Genomic DNA, 16,842 nt, shown 5'->3' on the forward strand with positions numbered 1-16,842 from the left:
GGTCATTTTCAACAATTTTTGACTTATTTGCAACATGGTTTTGCGTGAAAAATGCTTAAATCCCGCATTTGAAAGTTAAATCTTTAGGATTTAACAAACTTCGGGAAAATCACGATTTCAAAGCCCCATAACGCATATCGAGTGTACTCATAAGATCAATTTTTCTTGTTTTCGACCAAATTTTATGCTTTGACTTATTAGCTTTCATTTTTTGGCCGTTTTCGCAAAGTTTGAAAATTAAATTTTTGGATTTAATTAAATCCGAACCACTTACAACGGGCATTTGTTTTCGTATGAGTTTCGAACAGCCAATTCACGTATACACCGAAAGGTACCTAATAGGTAAAATATGTACTACCTATATCTGGGAATGAACGCTCTTTATTAAACAGTCAAGGGGCTAATTTTTGAAACCATGTGTGTAGTCAGAAATTTGCAGCTTTTTGCTTAGCATTCGCGTATGACTCACCAACTTTTCATAATGTTGGCACTTTTTGCATAGCAAAATGATTCGATTTCTCAATTTTTTGCTCATTTTGATGTGCATATTTCAGTGAAAAAAAATATATTGTTGATTACTTCAGGATATCAAACCACTGTTGTTTTTTGAGTTGTTAGCTTTCGCTTTTTGGATCCAGAACACTCTGATTCGGTATCGATACTTGATCAAGATGTATCATTTAATATTTCATTTACGTTTGGTCCAATAGCTCATTTTCTGTCTAAAATCGCACATTTCCAACCACAAATACATTTTTTTTGCATTTTTAGTTTAGTATATCGTTTTGTATTCCATCTTTCATAAAAGTTGTTGTTGTAAAACGAAAAAAACAAACGTACATTTCTTGGCTTTTGGTTTCTCAAATAAGTTTCATGCAAAAAATTTAAATTTTTTTTACCAATGATAAAAAGTCATAGTCCTACATGTTAAAATTAATAATAAAATAAATAAATGAAAAAAAAAATAAAAAATAAATTAAGCTTCTCACACATATATTATTATATATGTTCTTCAACATATCGATATTGATATTAGTATCAGCATATTAACAATATTTTTGTATTATTTGTACAGCTATGTGTAGAAGTTCCTCGATGTCATGTTCCGAATTTTCATTCTCAGGGCCTAAATAGGAGCTGAAATTTTGAAAAATCGATCCATAATCAGGCTTTGCTATGCGATAAATCCATCCGCTTAAATGAACTTAGCAAATAAATTTATCAGATACATATGATTTATTTACGTTTCGTTTTTTCAATACATCTGCAGTACAAAATTCATATTCCATTCCGGATATGACAAGTCAAATCCACAATATTCACATAATAATATTTACCGTTCTATAATTGTGTCGTAATTGATATTGGTAGCCACCTTGGCGATATAGAAACATACTTCATTTTTACTGAAAACAATCATAAGCTTTGGATATTTTTCCCAATGATAATATTTAAAAAATTTCTTCATACCATGTTGCAGCATCCCTTGTCACACTTTTTCCGTCATTTAGCAATTTTTTGGCGAGATTCGCTCCTTTTTTAGCCACACCCACCCCAGGTAAGCAGTTTACGATGTCTCCAACACTTAATTTAAATGAACAAAATTGATAAAAGTCTGAAGTAACAAGATGTTGGATTACAAACCTTTTCACACAAGTATCAATTACTGCTTTCTTGGTTTCATTCAAATTTTGTGTTTCAAAGTACTTTTCAAATCCTTTCTGCAGCCTATACAATGGAAGTATTAGTTTAAAATGAATATAACAGACGAGAAATGGTCTCATACGCCTTTCCAACAGCCATAACTCCTTTCGCAGTCAACCGAAAGGCTTTGCTATTCAATGCTATGTCAATACCGTCATTCGTGATTGATGTCAAATTTTCACCATAATATAAATCTCTCGCGATATTATAGCCAATTTTCGCATAATCGGTTTCCGGTACAATTTGTCGAACGCTAAGATTCAAACAAAAAAAAAACCTCATCAGTCGCGCAAACTCCAAAATTCCATTGGAAAACGAATTGATATTGGTTTTACCTTTCGAGGGAGGAGTCTCGAACTGTCTTGCGCACTTTGGATAAGTCTCCAGTTTCAGTATACGTTTGATAACCTTTATATGAACTGAAATCAATTGCACTATAAGTACTGAACTGAAAAAATTACACAAAAAGTCTGACTATGGTCTCGACCAATAGTTGGCTTACGCTTTTCCAATTGCAATCATAGCTCTGGCCTGAGGTGGAACGAATTTGCTGTTGATCCCAAAATTTATACTTCCACCAATTACCGATTTGGTAGTGTTGGAATTTAAAACACTTGGTAGTGCAAGTGAAAATTGCAAAATGCAGCACAAAATAAAGGTTAGACACAATGAAGATGCCATTATTAGACACTCATTCGATAGAACTTGATACTCGAAACAATATCATAACTGTAATTCCATCCGTTTTTTTATTTGAAAACTGTCAACGGTGTTTTTTATTTTAAAAAAATTCTTCGAAAGCGAGAATAAATGAAAATAATTTATGGCATAAATAATATTGATAATAATGACAAAAAAAACATATGTATACTTGTACACCAGAAAATGAACTCATGAATATTCACTCGCTGATCAAATATTCATTTAATACTGACTAAACAGACACTATCTGGGTGGCAACATTCAAGACACAAGTGAACACTTATAGCTGTAACTATATTTTTAAAGCTTTTTAGTATGCTACCATAACAACTTTATACAACCTTTCGCCCGTTTCGACGTCAATGAATTTTTAGAATATCAACTCTTTTGTTGTTAAATGTTGTGTATAAATAATTTTGATTTCTAATTATTTCACTATAAATTCAAACTATCCATTTCTCTTCACATAAATGTTCTTTAATGACCATTTGTTTAGTTTATATAAAAGTCTATTGATACCGAAGAAATTACCTTTTTTTTATTTCAGTTTTCTTTGAAGAAATCTCATGATATTTAAAAAAATTTCATACCTAGCCTTCATTGTCATTGTAAATGAAATGATCAACGTTGAATTTCGATTAAAGTATTTGCGATGTAAACCTCGTTGTTTATTCATTTGTAACAAATCGTCATTTCACACATCTAATAGCTCGGTTTACACATATTACTTCCAGTAATAAGTGATATTTAGTCATCTCCCTTCATCTCTGAACCAAGCGAAGAATTAGGGTTCGGGTCATTTTCAACAAGTTTGATGATACCACAGCTTTCATTGGATAAAAGATTTTATATGACTTTGCGCTTGAAAATTGTTCTTTTATTCATACTTTTTGTAAACAATGTTCCGAAGACTTTCACCATTGTCTTGCACCGAACCGAGAGTTTTAGCCAAATTTTCATCAACATTATCAACTGAAGTACCGGCTTGCATGTTTTTCAACATAGTTGATCCATCCTCGGAATAATCACTACTTTTCGGATTGGTTTCAATGAGCCTATTTATGGCAATCACATGACTGAAGCGAAAATTTAATATTAGTAGTATAACTTTTAAAATACATATAAAACTGTGGGTTTAGTATACTCTTTGAGAACGCTGCTGGTTATGTCTAATATATTAAAAGCTAACTTCATGTTGGGATCATTTTCTGCATAATTCAATATTACTGCTTTGCTGCTGCGGATATGTAATTTTATAAATGAGTGTAATTAGGATAAATAAATTCTCAAGCGACTCCTTGAAGATTAAAAGTTTTGACAAATACTTCTTGGTAATGATGTTTGGTATGCTTTCACCCATTTGAACATCATTGGCAACATCAAGCGTAAGATTAAGCATCAGCTTAGCAGCATTGCCACCAACACATTCCAACGCTTCTTTGCCACTTGAATAAAAGCATGCAATTTATCTCATTCGAATGTATTATGGACTAAACTTATCATACCGTTGACTGATTGCTGTTTTCAAATCTTTGCCATCGTACACATCTTTCGTGAGTCCGTAGCCAATCCTAACTAAATCGAGCTGCGGTACTAAATCTTGGACGCTAGTTTGAAAGAAACGCATCAATTGCGCAAATTCAAAAATTCCATTGGCAATGCATTGAGATTGGGTATACCTTTCGAGGAATGTGTCTTGAACAGTTTTGTGCACTTGAGATAGATCCCCAGTTTCAACATACGCTTCAACACCTTTGTACAAACTGGAAAATGCATCGATGTAAAATCAATACGATTTAGTTGACCAATAGTTTGCTCACACTTTTCCAACGGCAAGCGCACCTTTAGTCGGAGGCGGAACGAAGTAACTTTTCATCGCACACTCTAAACTTCCATCAACAACTATTTTGGCAGTGTCAGCATTTACGAAGCCGTTGTTAGAACTTTGAAATTTAGCAAACGAGCAGTATTAGAAACACAGTATAAAGGTTCAGTGAAAATGTTAATTTTAGATAAATATTTGTTAGCACTTGGTACTTGTTTAATTTAAAATGAACAATTCCATTCGTTCTTTTATTTGAAAATGGTCGAAGGTATTTAGAAGAATATTTTAATGAAATACGCTAAAAATGAGGAAAATTGAATGTACTCAGTTGCTGAATTGATCACTGATGTCATATCGACTAAGCTCAAGCGTTCATTTGGTGTCAACATTCAAGTTGACATTTTCAGCTGATATTTTTGTACTCTAAAGAATTGTTTGTGCTGCGATTTGCCTTCCGCGAATCAACTCATTCACAATAATCGCAGCACACATACGATCGAGACACATAACGCCTTTGTATTTATCTATCATCTTAAATTTACTTCGTATTTCCATTACTCTTTCACTAGAAGATCAAGTAATACCCCATAAAAAATAACTCACTTCTCTTCGCAAATGCTCATTAATAGTCCCTTTTTAAATTTATCGTTTCGAACTAGGAAGAAATCAAACTTTGAAAGATACAAGTTTGGTTAATTTAAATATTTGCACCCAAACTTACTTTATTCCGTATCATTTTATACCTTTTTTCATTCTTTTCAAATCATTTTAATTCCACTTCATTTATTTCATTGAAAAAAACTTCAATTTCAAATTACTTACACTGACGATCCAAAACTATGGAAAGACTTCTCTTCTTGCTTCTGCGAGCTTGAATCACTTTCCGCACTTGAGTTATCTTTTAGTTTGTTGGATTTATTCCTTCTACATTTTCTAAAATTTAATTCAGTCAAGTAGGCAAAAAAAACCATTCGAAATGAAAATATTTACGGCCAATAACAATTTTTGTCGGGCTTCGTTTTTTCACGTTCCTTCTTCTTATTTTTCTCCTTTTTCTCTTTCACTTTCTCTTTCGGTTCCACATTTTCATGTTTCTGTTTATCATTGAAGCTGAACATACACATTTGGAAGAATAAGAAATTTTAATTTAGCGACTTATCTTTGTAATAGAAGAAAATGTGAAAAAATATATCTTTTTTGCACAAGCCAGCTACGTTTGACGCATAAACCTTTTTCATATTTGTTGGATATAGTTTAGCTCATGCATTATTTTAAGAAATTTTTAGAGAAATATTTTCTCAAATATCTCCAAAATCCACAAAAATCTGATTTATTTATTCGAAATATTCGAAAATATGTCATACAATTGATGTTTATTTCAAATATCTCAAATATCTCACAAGATTCAGGAGCGTGATATTCCCCTAGACAAATGAATGCAAAAATTAGAACAATAACTTCATTGCTTTTATCGGTAGCAAAAAGAAAACTGAATTTGCTCGGTTTTATTATTTCATTTTATCATTTCAAATTCAAAGAACGTAAAACTGGTTTATTACGTTATGCTTTCAATGTGGCACATGCTTTACGATTCAGATTGAAATCAAGCCATATATGCGTAAAATACAAGGTGCAAACCAAGACTAATTTTCGCAGAAATTTTAATGATAACAATATATGAGCTGTTGTTCTGCTTACGGAAAGGTAGTCAAATTATAATCATTTAAAAATCAATTGTTACACCGATGAAGTGCTCATTCAATAGATTTATTTACCTTAAATTCGGTGCGAAAATGCATGACTATTTTTTGAAGAGAGTAAAGCTGCTATATGCCATTTGTGAATTGTTCGCATCTGAATTATTCTGAAGTTCAAATTTTATGGATTAATTTCATTCCGTGTCTGACCCTGTAAATATTAAGCGTTAATAAAGAAATGTCCAATTATTACGTTTTCCACGTTAAACAAAACACGTTATTTTTATGATCATAAACTAATTACTTATATTAGTGCATTTTTATTGGCATTGGTTTGCCACTCTTGCAAAAAGAAGGGAATTGATCAGGTTTCAAGCTATTGAAACAATGTCATTTTTGAATTTATGTATCGTTTTTTATTCCATCTTTCATAGAAGTGATTGTTATAAAACAAAAGAGTAAGCGCACATTTTTTGGTTTTTGTTAACCTATTGGCTCTTATAGAGTCTCCTTGATGTCATATTCCGAGTTTCTCTACGCAGCGCTTGGGTGGAGTACTTGTTTTCCGCTGAAACAAAAAAAAATGTTCAGGAATTTTTCCAAGTTAACAGTTTATTATAATATTAACCGTTCGACAATTGAATTGGTAGCGGCATTGGCGAACTTGGAACATACTTTGCCCACTGCTTCTCTTGTACTGTAAGTAATCATTCAGATGAAACATACATGCTTTGGATATTTTTTCTATAGATATTAATTAAAATTCTTCTTCATACCGATTTGCAGCGATGCTTTTCACTTTCCGATCATGTTTTTCACACTGTTTCCAACTAGGTTATTTACTGCACCTAAATTACTGAAGAAAATTGAAGGAAAGATTATTATAATTTGCAATCAACCGATAAGATATATTTGTTGAAGTGAGCTTAGCATACCCATTCATAAGGCCTTTCGCTCAGGGACAGCATTAGCGTACTGTCTTACTGCTGCTTCGCCACTACGAACGAAAGAGTTAGCAAATGAACAGTAAATGGATAAGTTAATTTGAATGAAAGTAAAATGGAATAAGTCTACTTTAAATTTCAAAGCTTTGATACATACTTTTTAGCTATGATATCCTGCATGCTGGCGCCTTTCCGAAGATCATTAGCAATATTAAATGCCATTTTTCCGCCTTCACCACCAAAATGACCCGCCAAATCTGCTCCACTGATTTAAGAAAAAAGAATTTATTGCATTCGAATGTTTTTTTTCATAAAATTATCATACCCTTGCTGCATTGCTGTTTCGATATCAGTACCATTCATAAGATTCTTTGCCATATTAGAGACTACATGGCCTCCTGGCACAATATATTCGAGGCTACATTTCAAACAAAAAATAACTCATCAGTTAAGCAAATTCCAAATTCTATGTTCAACAAATTAAGATTGATTTTACCCTGCCATGGCGGAGAACTTAATAGCTACAACAATGGTTGCATTGTTATTATACGCATCATATAAACTGGAAAAAAATTGCACAATTAGTAAAAATCTAGCTATGACTATTTATTTATTATTTATTTTTTACGAAGCCTACATTTATGCCAATATGTGTTCTCAGCGAGCTGAGAACATGCTAGTCATAGACCCAATACGGCATAAATTCCGCCCATGGTGCGTCTTTTGCAAAGAGATTACAGTAAGGGGAGGGATGATATAAAGTGAAGCTTCCATACCAGAATTGGGTCCGGAAAACCATGGCAAAACCGGCCTGATTCTGGAGAACCAGGGGAAATACAATGATGATGAGTTTTTACAATTAAATTACGTTAATTTTTTACAAAATTTAAATTTATCTCACGGCAGTTTACAAAAAAAATTATTCGTAAAAGTTTTGATGAAGCTTCAAACAGCTTTCAGTTTTCAGCTTTTGTGTAAAATTCTAAAAGCGAAAGAAGCAAAAACGTTACAAAGGCAATTTGATATAGTGTTGATCGTTTACTGTGATTTCGCCATGAAGTAAATGAAGGTTTTTCTTTTTGCCTGAAAAATATACAATTCGATTCGAATTTTATAAGAAAAATCACTACAGAAAAATGGTCAAATGAAAATTAAAAAAAAAAAATATCCGAAATGAAACGCAACTCGATGTTGATTTTAAATAATGTGTTTTTTTTTTTACTTTATTAATTTATTCACTTTTTTGGTAATGCTGTTCATGTTCCATTTGAATTTGTAGTTTTTAAGTCCAACAAAATAAAACGAATAGAGTGTTACATCCAAATTTTGATTTTGGTTCTATGTTCTGTTGGTTTTTCATTATTAGATAGAGTTCTTTTTATTCATCTGTTTAAAACATAAATTATAAGAGATAATAATAATAAATTGTTCGATGCTCAAAAAGCGATGCTTTTGGCTGCCATTCCGTGTATTATATTATTTAAACTACAAGTGGTTGCTAGTGTGTAGTTTGGTTTTATTTTATTTGTTGCTGTTGTTGTTGTTTTTTTTTCAATTCATTTATTGCCAATTGGCCAATTGTTGAGTGTGAAAATAAAAACAATTCGAATCAATCGATCTCTTGGGCGCGGTTGGTGGGAAGTCTCAAGCCATTTACAAGCTAGCTTCGATCTTGATGAGCTCAAGGATACCATCTGACATTTCCTTGACGGCTTGGTATTCAGTCAAGCCCAAACGACGCTTGTTGGAGATATCGTAGATTCCTCCAATCGATTCTGTATGTTCACCAGATGTACCACGAACTTGCAAATTGTATTTGCCGGCAACTTCTTCCAACTTGGCGTAGTCCTGGAATATAATCAAATGCACGTTCAATTTGATTAGTTGGATTATAAAATAAATTGGTGAAGATGAAAATGAGCCGTTGCCAAATAGTAGAAAAAAATCCGCACACGATATGCTTACCTTGGCCAATTTTGGTACTTTAATGTGCACTGAAGCACGGATGGTAGTTCCCAAGTTGGTTGGACAGAAGGTGAGGAAACCAAGACGTTTGTGATGTGAGAATGGGATGCGTTTTTCGATGTCGTTGACAGCGTTCACTAAACGACGGTAGATTTCACCCAAGTCACCACCTTTTTGCATGGAAATGATACGCAAATGATCTTCTTCGTTGCACCAGACCAAGAAGGTTTTTTCGTCATTGTGGTAGATACCACGACCAGTTGGCCAGAAACGGCTATAGGAAGAAAACAAACGAATACCGTTTATTAATATCAAAATTGCAATTTGTCAATCGATGCGATTAAAATTTACCATGCGTTAGCGGCTTGCAAGAAGCGATCACATTCCTTGAACAAGAAATGGTCATCGATCAATTGTTGTTGATCTTCCTTGGTCATTCCGGTCAATGGGTAGTATTTGCCTTTCAATTCACCTTCCAAACCGCTCAATGTTGAGCTAACTTTGTCTTCCATTTCTTTGTATTGGGCTTCGGTCAAGCGTGGGTTGAATGAGTAACCGTCCATTGAGCGACCGCAACGGACACGGGTCGATACAACATATTCACCAGTTGGGTCAACATTGGGGAATGAGTTGATATCACCGAAGTCACGTGGTGGATGCTTGGCATCTTTAGCGAAACCGTGATAGTCTCTGATCATTGGATCGAAAATGTCAGCAAAAACTGTGTAGGCTTCAGCATCTGGGGCATAGATACCGAATCCAGAGTCCAAGTTTTCAATACCCGATTGGATGCAGTCCAACAAAGTTGATCCAAAGGAGGTCTTCTTGTTCTTAAGCTTATCGAAGACTTCGCGTGACAAGTGCTTCTTCAACAATGACTTTGAGTCGGAGGCGGCAAGCTTGGTGAAACCAGCTTCCAATTTTTCCAAAACAGCAGCATCAACCATGGCTCCGGATTTATTGCTGTAATTAAAAGAGAAAAAAAAACATGCATAAATAAATGCCATTCAACGGATGATATGTCGTTGTTTTTCAATCAAAACGAAAGAAAACAACTCTTTAAAATAATAGGCAAACGATTGCTTTGTGTTTTTCGGTAGAGAACGAGGCAAAAGCAAGTACTATCCATAGACAACGAATGAAATGTAACGAATTTCCTATTCGCACCGAAAATTCGCTATCTGACGTAATCCATTCAAAGCGAAATAGTTCTATTTATCCTTGAAAAGTTATTGGGCGACCCGACCCAACCAAACCGAAAAAAGGACATAAAAATAATCATAAAAAAATCATATCGACAGTGAATGACACATTTCTGTTCATGTTGAGTCAATACGGACTGTACAGTGTTTAGATAGCAGGCATCATCATATTGGCGACAATGAAGAAATCAGCGACGAAAAACTAGTTCGGTGGTGGTGGTTTATTCGTCTACTTCTTCTTGACTATGGTCTCGGCCAATAAATTGCTTACCCTTTCGTTACAGCAACTGCACCTTTAACCTGAGACGGCGCAAAAATGTTATAAGTTGTGGTTGCACCCCCCTTCAGCATGCTTCCAGTCATATTGATGTAACCTGAAAATGGCACAGTTCAATGAAAAAGATCAAACCGATTTCTTATCAAGTGAAAAAAATTTTTACATTACCATTACTCTTAGCAGCAGTTTCAGCAGGTGTCTGATTATTGTTGTCTCTCAAATTAACATTGGCTCCACCCCTGATCAATTTTTCAGCGACATCCTTGTGACCTGAAACAAAATACAGATCAATGGAAAAGATCAAACCAATTTCCCATTTAGTGGAATTAAATATTCATTCACCATGCTCTAACGCAAGATGAAGTGGTGTCTGTCCATTTGCGTCTTTAAAATTGACGTTGGCTTTTTTCATGATCAGCTTTTCAACGACATCAAGTTGACCTGAAAAATAATACAGATCAATGAACAAGATCAAACCAACCTCTTATTTAGTATGCATAAATATTTAAAAAAAAATTACCATTCTCAGTAGCCAAATGAAGAGGTGTCTGATTATTTTGATCTAAAGAATCAAAATTGGCTCCATTCTTCATGAGCTCTTCAACGACAGTCTTGCGACCTGAAAAGTTACACCGATCAATGGGAAAGATCAAGTCAATTTCTTGTTGTATGAAAATAAATGTGCAAAATTACCATACATAGCAGCCAAATGAAGAGGCTTTCTTTTGTCTTTGTCTGTCGAATCAACTTTGGCTCCTTTCTGGATGATTTTTCTAACTTTCTCCAAATTACCTGAAACAGATCAATAAATTACCTGAAAGAAATCATTTTCTTATTTAGTGAACGTAAATACTCAAAGTTACCTATTACAGCAGCGTCATGAAGATCTGTCCGGCCATCTTTCGATTTACTGTTTGCTGAAAATTGGAAAAAAATAGATCAGTGAAGTGAATTGGGAGAAAATGTCTTACATCTGTGGGATGAATTAACACTGTTGTCTAAAATGATTGGCGAATGAAAGTTTCGTTATGGCTGCTTACAAAAACGTCTAAAAATAAAACAAAATCGTCTAAAAAAATGACAATTTCGTCTAAAGGAAATGGTCCCTTTTTTTATTATTTTTTCAGCATTTTAGATGGATTTGTCACTTTGAATAAACATTTTGTCCATAGATGTTTTTGGAGTCTTCTAGATGATTTTGTCAATTTTTCGAGAGAATGTGTATTTAGACGATTTTGTCATTTTTGAACCCGGTTTTGTTAAGAAAATATTGTCACATTTTTAGATGATTTTGTCATTTAAAAAAAATATTTTAGATGAATAAAAAGAGTGGCAATTGACTTGATCTTTCTCATTGATCGGTGTAAATTTTCATGTTAAAAAAAGGGGACGATTTCCTTTAGACGAAACTGTCATTTTTTTTAGACGATTTTGTTTTATTTTTGGACGTTTTTGTATTTAACCTTCCGTTATTCGGAGAAAAAGTATGATAACGAAAACCCATAGCGTATGCTTATATTGGATGCACGTGATCTGAGCTGTGTGTATCTGTGTCTACTTTGATTCTAAATGCAAAGAATGTACAGTACAACCGCAGTTTCACTGTTATTTTTTCTTAAAATACAACGGATTTGCCTTGAAAACTCGAGTTGAGTTTTCGTTTATTTGGCCCGGTTTCTTTGCTAGATTATATGGAAAATGCCTTCATACATCAAATGGCGCTTTGTGTATGGAATGGTGAGAATTAAATTTAAAAATGAAATGGAGCTTAAATCTTACCTCTTGTTGGTGCTACCTTTATTGTGGTACCAGCTCTGGAAGTGTTTGGCCCACCTTCAATTTGCTTTACGTTGCAAATTAAGAACGAATAATGGAGAATTAGTTTAATAAAATATTGGGTAGACAATGCCTTACAAGAGTTTTTTTATAAATGACATGATCAATTTTGGGGATAATGAATCGCGTAATATATTCGTTTTGATTTCCCTTCGTTTTCGAAAAGTCAATTTGTATGGAAAATGAAGAAAAATGCTCTTCATGTCATCAATCGACCCCAAAAAAAATACACAAAAAATGTTAAGTTACCATGAATTGGTCTACCAAAACCGCAACCAGAATCAAACAAACTAAACGGAGAGAAAATATCGATTAAAACATTATGAGTGACTGAAATCTCAAGTATTGTCATAAATAAAAAATTAGAAAAAAATGAAGGAAAAAAGAACTAAGAAGAGACTCACCCATCAATTGCTTAGACATGTTTCTAGTCGAATCACTTGAACAATAACTAAATTACCACGAATTCGGTGCCTCATTTATAGTCAAAAATTAGATGTTGTAAACGTGTCATCATTATTACACACGTGGGAAAACCAAATTCCTTACGATTGAAAATGAACTCGTATTAACCTTCAAACTGTAAAATGTATTTTCTAACGTTGTTCGTAAAATCGGTGCCTGAGTGCCCATAATGCATTTTATATATGAAATGTCAGTTTTTTCTTAAAGTTTTATTTTTAAATGTAAATATTTCAGTATTTATTGATCGGAAAAGTATGAAAATTAGTTTGAAATGTGATGAAAGTCATAAGAAATCGAAATATGAAAGACAACAGCAAGTTTTTTGGAATTTTTTCAATAAAGTGGGAATTGCAATGTTGATCTCTTCACAGAAATTAAGGCAAAAACATATACATACAAATTCCACTATGGCCGATTTTGACGTCGAGTATTGAGATTTTGAACGGCAATTGGATCAAAAATTTATGTATATCACTAGAAAGGTCTTGAAAAGTAGATGTCATTTTTGGTATAAAACTTCAAAATAAGCCGGCATTTGGCCAATATTTGGCCGTTGGAGTTTTTTTTGCCAAAATTGATAAAATGGCCATATTTTGATAAAATGATGATCGATTTTGATGTCTTATAACTCAAATTACATGTACTTTTCAAGATCTTTCCAATGATGTATATTTCATAGTTTCTGCATTAATTTTTATACGCAATTTGTCGAAAAATTTATATGGGCACTCAGGCACCCATTTTACGCATAACGTATCATTGGGCACACAGTGCCCAATTTACGGTTTGAAGGTTAACGCAATCGAAAATATGGAAACCACAAGCTCCAATGAGCAAAAAAATGTAAAATATTCTGATCAAACTGTGAATAAATGGACAACATTGTTGACAGCGCCACGTCAAACCGGTTGCCCGGTCAACTACAGTCAGTCGTAACGCAAAGTTGCACAAACATGTCCCATTTTCTGCATCGAACCGTCGCGTTCATACGCGTCTGTATGCGAAAAATTGTACAAGCTTCTGCTACTTTGCGTTGCGATTGACCAGGGGCGTAACTAGCGTTTTTGTATCTAGACGTTTAAACGGTTGTATCAATGAGTTTTGCCTAAAAAACATCAAAAATTCGCGAAAAATCGAATTTTTAAAAAGTGGTCCGATTTGGATGAAAATTGGTACACAGCATAAGTGGACAAGTAGAAGATTTTGGCATTTAAACTGGTCCAAAAAACGGGTCCGAAATGGTCCAAAAATAAATTTTATTAAATTCGACGAAATCGTAGGTTTTGTTTTGCTACAAAACTTTGCTTTTTAATCTGAATGGAAGTATGAAGTTATTGAAAAGAATCCATTTCAAAGCACTGTTGTAGCGAAACAAAACCTACGATTTTCTTTAAATTTGGCTAAATATAAGTAGAAATATTTTTTCCAATTTTTTTTCGGAACTATTTTTCATTTGGTTAACATTAGTTTGTTTGTTTTTCAATTATAAGCATACGTCAATGGGTATCAGTAGTAATCAACGTGAAGTTGGCTGCGTTGCCCGGTATGCATTATGTTCACCCTTTGATTCTGATACATAATAAGTTGTTTTCGAAATCAGCCAGCGCATGCATGCACCGCATTCAATTTAGGAGTGTGCCAACAAATTTTCATTGAAACTTCTTGTTTTTAGTTATGAAAAATTCCAGGTGAATATTGAGTTTATTTTATACAAATATCTGCACCTGCGCATTCCAACCTTCAAAAAATAGGCAAATAGACATAAAAGCTAGAATTAGCGCTTGAATGCAGTGCATGCATGCGCTGGCTGATATCGAAAACAACTTATTATCTATCAGGATCAAAGGGTGAACATAAAACAGTCGCACACGCAAGCGAAACGTGGATTCGTGTACTGGGCTGGAATTCTAAGTCATTCCACCAAAATCGTTCGGAATTATTTTTTTCGTACATAAGACCATTTTGGAGTGAAAGAGAGAGATTCCACTATTTTTCAGCGTGCCACCGGAATTATTTCTCACTTATTCCACTCTTCCTTGAGTTATCGGAATAATTCCGGTGGAACGCTGAAAAATAGTGGAATCTCTCTCTTTCACTCCAATATGGTCTTATGTACGAAAAAAATAATTCCGAACGATTTTGGTGGAATGACTTAGAATTCCACCCCTGGACGCAAACGATTGTATTAAGTATGTTCAAACGGATAAAGTAATTGTGTCATCATTGAATGATTTCGACATATTAAAAGTTGACATAACAGAAAAGGAAGAAAGTGACGCTTTTCATCTAAATCTTCTGGAAACAACACTGAATTCGAAAATTCCAGCTCATGCCAAACAAAAACTATTCCTCTTCTGCAAAAATTTCGCAAATATTTTCCATTTGCTTGGCACTAAGTAAGTCAACTGCCAATAATTTCTTCGAACAAAAATGACATTTAAAAGACAAAGAGCCAGTTTTTGTCAAAAACTACCAACTTCCGCAGAGCCAAAAAATCAGAAATACGGTAAAGAAATACTGGTCTGATTAAGATTTCCACCGCCAACTAAACTTGCGAACTTTTCATATCGTCATAAGCTTTTGGTGATTTTTGCATTGCAAGTTCAAAAATGTTTAAAAATAACACAAGAAAAAAAAATTCACAAGAATTTGATTGGTATATTTTAAGTAGAAAATCACAAACCGCAACGAAGATTGCAAAGAAAAAATTCAAATTATTTCTCAAATGTTTCATTTTCGAGATTGTAAAAATCATATCATTATTCATGAAAACATGCATCCGCAGCTCTTCATTGCGCCGGAGGCCATATCAGACAAGCCATTGCTGCTCGATTAAAGAAAAGTCTTTATTTATTTAGTCCACTTTTTTCAGAAATTTATCTCAATACTTCTTTGAGCTTGGATGGATACCGTTGTCTTTGGTCCAGGGCTTGATGTTACCAAACTTGTTTCTGATCTTATTCATACCATTTTGTAGGCTTTTCGACCCTACTCCTATGCGTCGGCTTTGTAACATGCTAGAATGAATAATAGCAACTCAAAACCAAGTGGAAACATGTAGATTGGAAATGAATATTTATTCAATTTTTTTTACCGTTGTCTTAATTGCAGAGCTGATTTGATCCCCAACAAGTCCGGAGCAAACTTAATGGCAAAGTTCAAAATCTTTTCTCGGTATCCTGGCGCGGGTATATTCTGCTTAATTCGGCTCGGAAGGCTGTTCGTAACTTGGTCTAAAAATTTTGCTGCCACTAGATTTTGGTCAATGAAGAATACGCAGTAACAAATAAACACAGCGCAAAGTTTCATTCTGTACACTTCCACGCTCTTGATACAGATGTCAATAATTGTTTCAGCCAGATGGCATCTCTTATATATGCGATTGTTTTTAATTAAGACGGTTTGTCGTTATTTGAAGTAATAAAAAAAAACTGTCTACCAGAAAATGCCAATGAAAAGTATTCCATATTTGCGACAGTAAATTAATATCATTCAATTTATGAAATTCCATAAAAAATGGATGGATATTCAAACTTTGAAAGATGTGCTGAATAAACTTTCAAACACCATTAATATCTTCCGGTGTTTGGTCTGTTTTTGGTCGTTTTCAATTGTAGATTTCATGTAGGTTAATTTAGTTTACTTTTTACTTTTCCACACGACCATGTCGTGTAAGAAAAGTATTGGGATCGCCCTAGATTTTTTGACCCACTAAAAATCAGTTTTTTTTTCAAGGTTTAAATTTTCCCATCCGCTCGATAGAGCCTCCATAGATTGAATCGAAAGAGTTTTTCAAAAGAGACTCTTTCAAAAGAATCTTTGCGAAAATTTTCAATATTCTGCTACAAATAACGGCTGTAAACTATATTCAAATGATTGGTTTTGATTTATATTTTAATACTATGAAGAAAAAAAACTAAAAAAATTGATTTGTATTAAATTTTATTGAAATTATTGATTTCATTAAAACGATCATTTTGACAATCGTATAAATGTCAAGTATGGCATGAAGTTGCAGTGTATGGTGAAATGTCACAAATCATTGTACGACGATTGTCAAAATATGGATCAAACGAAATCAATTATTTTAATAAAATTTAAAACAAATCAATTTTTTTAGTTTTTTTCTTAATAGTATTAAAATATAAATCAAAACCAATCATTTGAATATAGTTTACAGCCGTAATTTGTAGCAGAATATTGAAAATTTTCGCAAAGTTTTTTT

At 33.5% G+C, this 16,842-nt stretch overlaps 2 protein-coding genes and 1 long non-coding RNA gene across 3 annotated transcripts; all 3 read right to left on the minus strand.

The window, feature by feature from the left end:
* Window positions 1–8,404: 8,404 nt before the first annotated feature.
* On the minus strand, window positions 8,405–9,796 carry LOC129577841 (arginine kinase-like). The gene is made up of 3 exons (XM_055465556.1): window positions 9,189–9,796; window positions 8,838–9,111; window positions 8,405–8,720 (listed from the first exon to the last, which is right to left on the minus strand). The coding sequence occupies exons 1-3, from the start codon at window positions 9,782–9,784 to the stop codon at window positions 8,526–8,528; spliced, it is 1,065 nt and encodes a 354-aa protein (XP_055321531.1). The 5' UTR covers window positions 9,785–9,796; the 3' UTR covers window positions 8,405–8,525.
* A 510-nt stretch (window positions 9,797–10,306) lies between these two features.
* On the minus strand, window positions 10,307–12,575 carry LOC129578142 (26S proteasome non-ATPase regulatory subunit 10-like). The gene is made up of 9 exons (XM_055466294.1): window positions 12,557–12,575; window positions 12,402–12,442; window positions 12,096–12,159; window positions 11,180–11,233; window positions 11,010–11,108; window positions 10,837–10,935; window positions 10,659–10,757; window positions 10,485–10,586; window positions 10,307–10,413 (listed from the first exon to the last, which is right to left on the minus strand). Exons 1-9 carry the CDS (start codon window positions 12,573–12,575, stop codon window positions 10,307–10,309), a joined length of 684 nt encoding a protein of 227 aa, XP_055322269.1.
* A 2,700-nt stretch (window positions 12,576–15,275) lies between these two features.
* On the minus strand, window positions 15,276–15,942 carry LOC129577844 (uncharacterized). Its single transcript, XR_008689046.1, has 3 exons — window positions 15,712–15,942; window positions 15,506–15,634; window positions 15,276–15,441 (listed from the first exon to the last, which is right to left on the minus strand). It is a non-coding gene; the product is annotated as an uncharacterized LOC129577844 (long non-coding RNA).
* Window positions 15,943–16,842: the final 900 nt, after the last annotated feature.

Source organism: Sitodiplosis mosellana, unplaced genomic scaffold, assembly GCF_009176505.1.
Source record: "Sitodiplosis mosellana isolate CC-2019 unplaced genomic scaffold, AAFC_SMos_1.0 Smas_scaffold_1, whole genome shotgun sequence".
NCBI lineage: Eukaryota > Metazoa > Arthropoda > Insecta > Diptera > Cecidomyiidae > Sitodiplosis > Sitodiplosis mosellana.

Excerpts from the sequence above, each read along its gene's own strand:
- LOC129578142 (XM_055466294.1), bottom strand. Across the intron at positions 10,936-11,009 it reads TCATTTGGCTGCTATGTATG|GTCGCAAGACTGTCGTTGAA; the intron begins GTAATTTTGCAC and ends GTAACTTTTCAG. Across the intron at positions 10,587-10,658 it reads TCATCTTGCGTTAGAGCATG|GTCACAAGGATGTCGCTGAA; the intron begins GTGAATGAATAT and ends ATTTTGTTTCAG.
- LOC129577841 (XM_055465556.1), bottom strand. The coding sequence starts at position 9,784 with ATGGTTGATGCTGCTGTTTTGGAAAAATTGGAAGCTGGTTTCACCAAG. Across the intron at positions 9,112-9,188 it reads TTGCAAGCCGCTAACGCATG|CCGTTTCTGGCCAACTGGTC; the intron begins GTAAATTTTAAT and ends TTCTTCCTATAG. Across the intron at positions 8,721-8,837 it reads AAGTACCAAAATTGGCCAAG|GACTACGCCAAGTTGGAAGA; the intron begins GTAAGCATATCG and ends ATTATATTCCAG.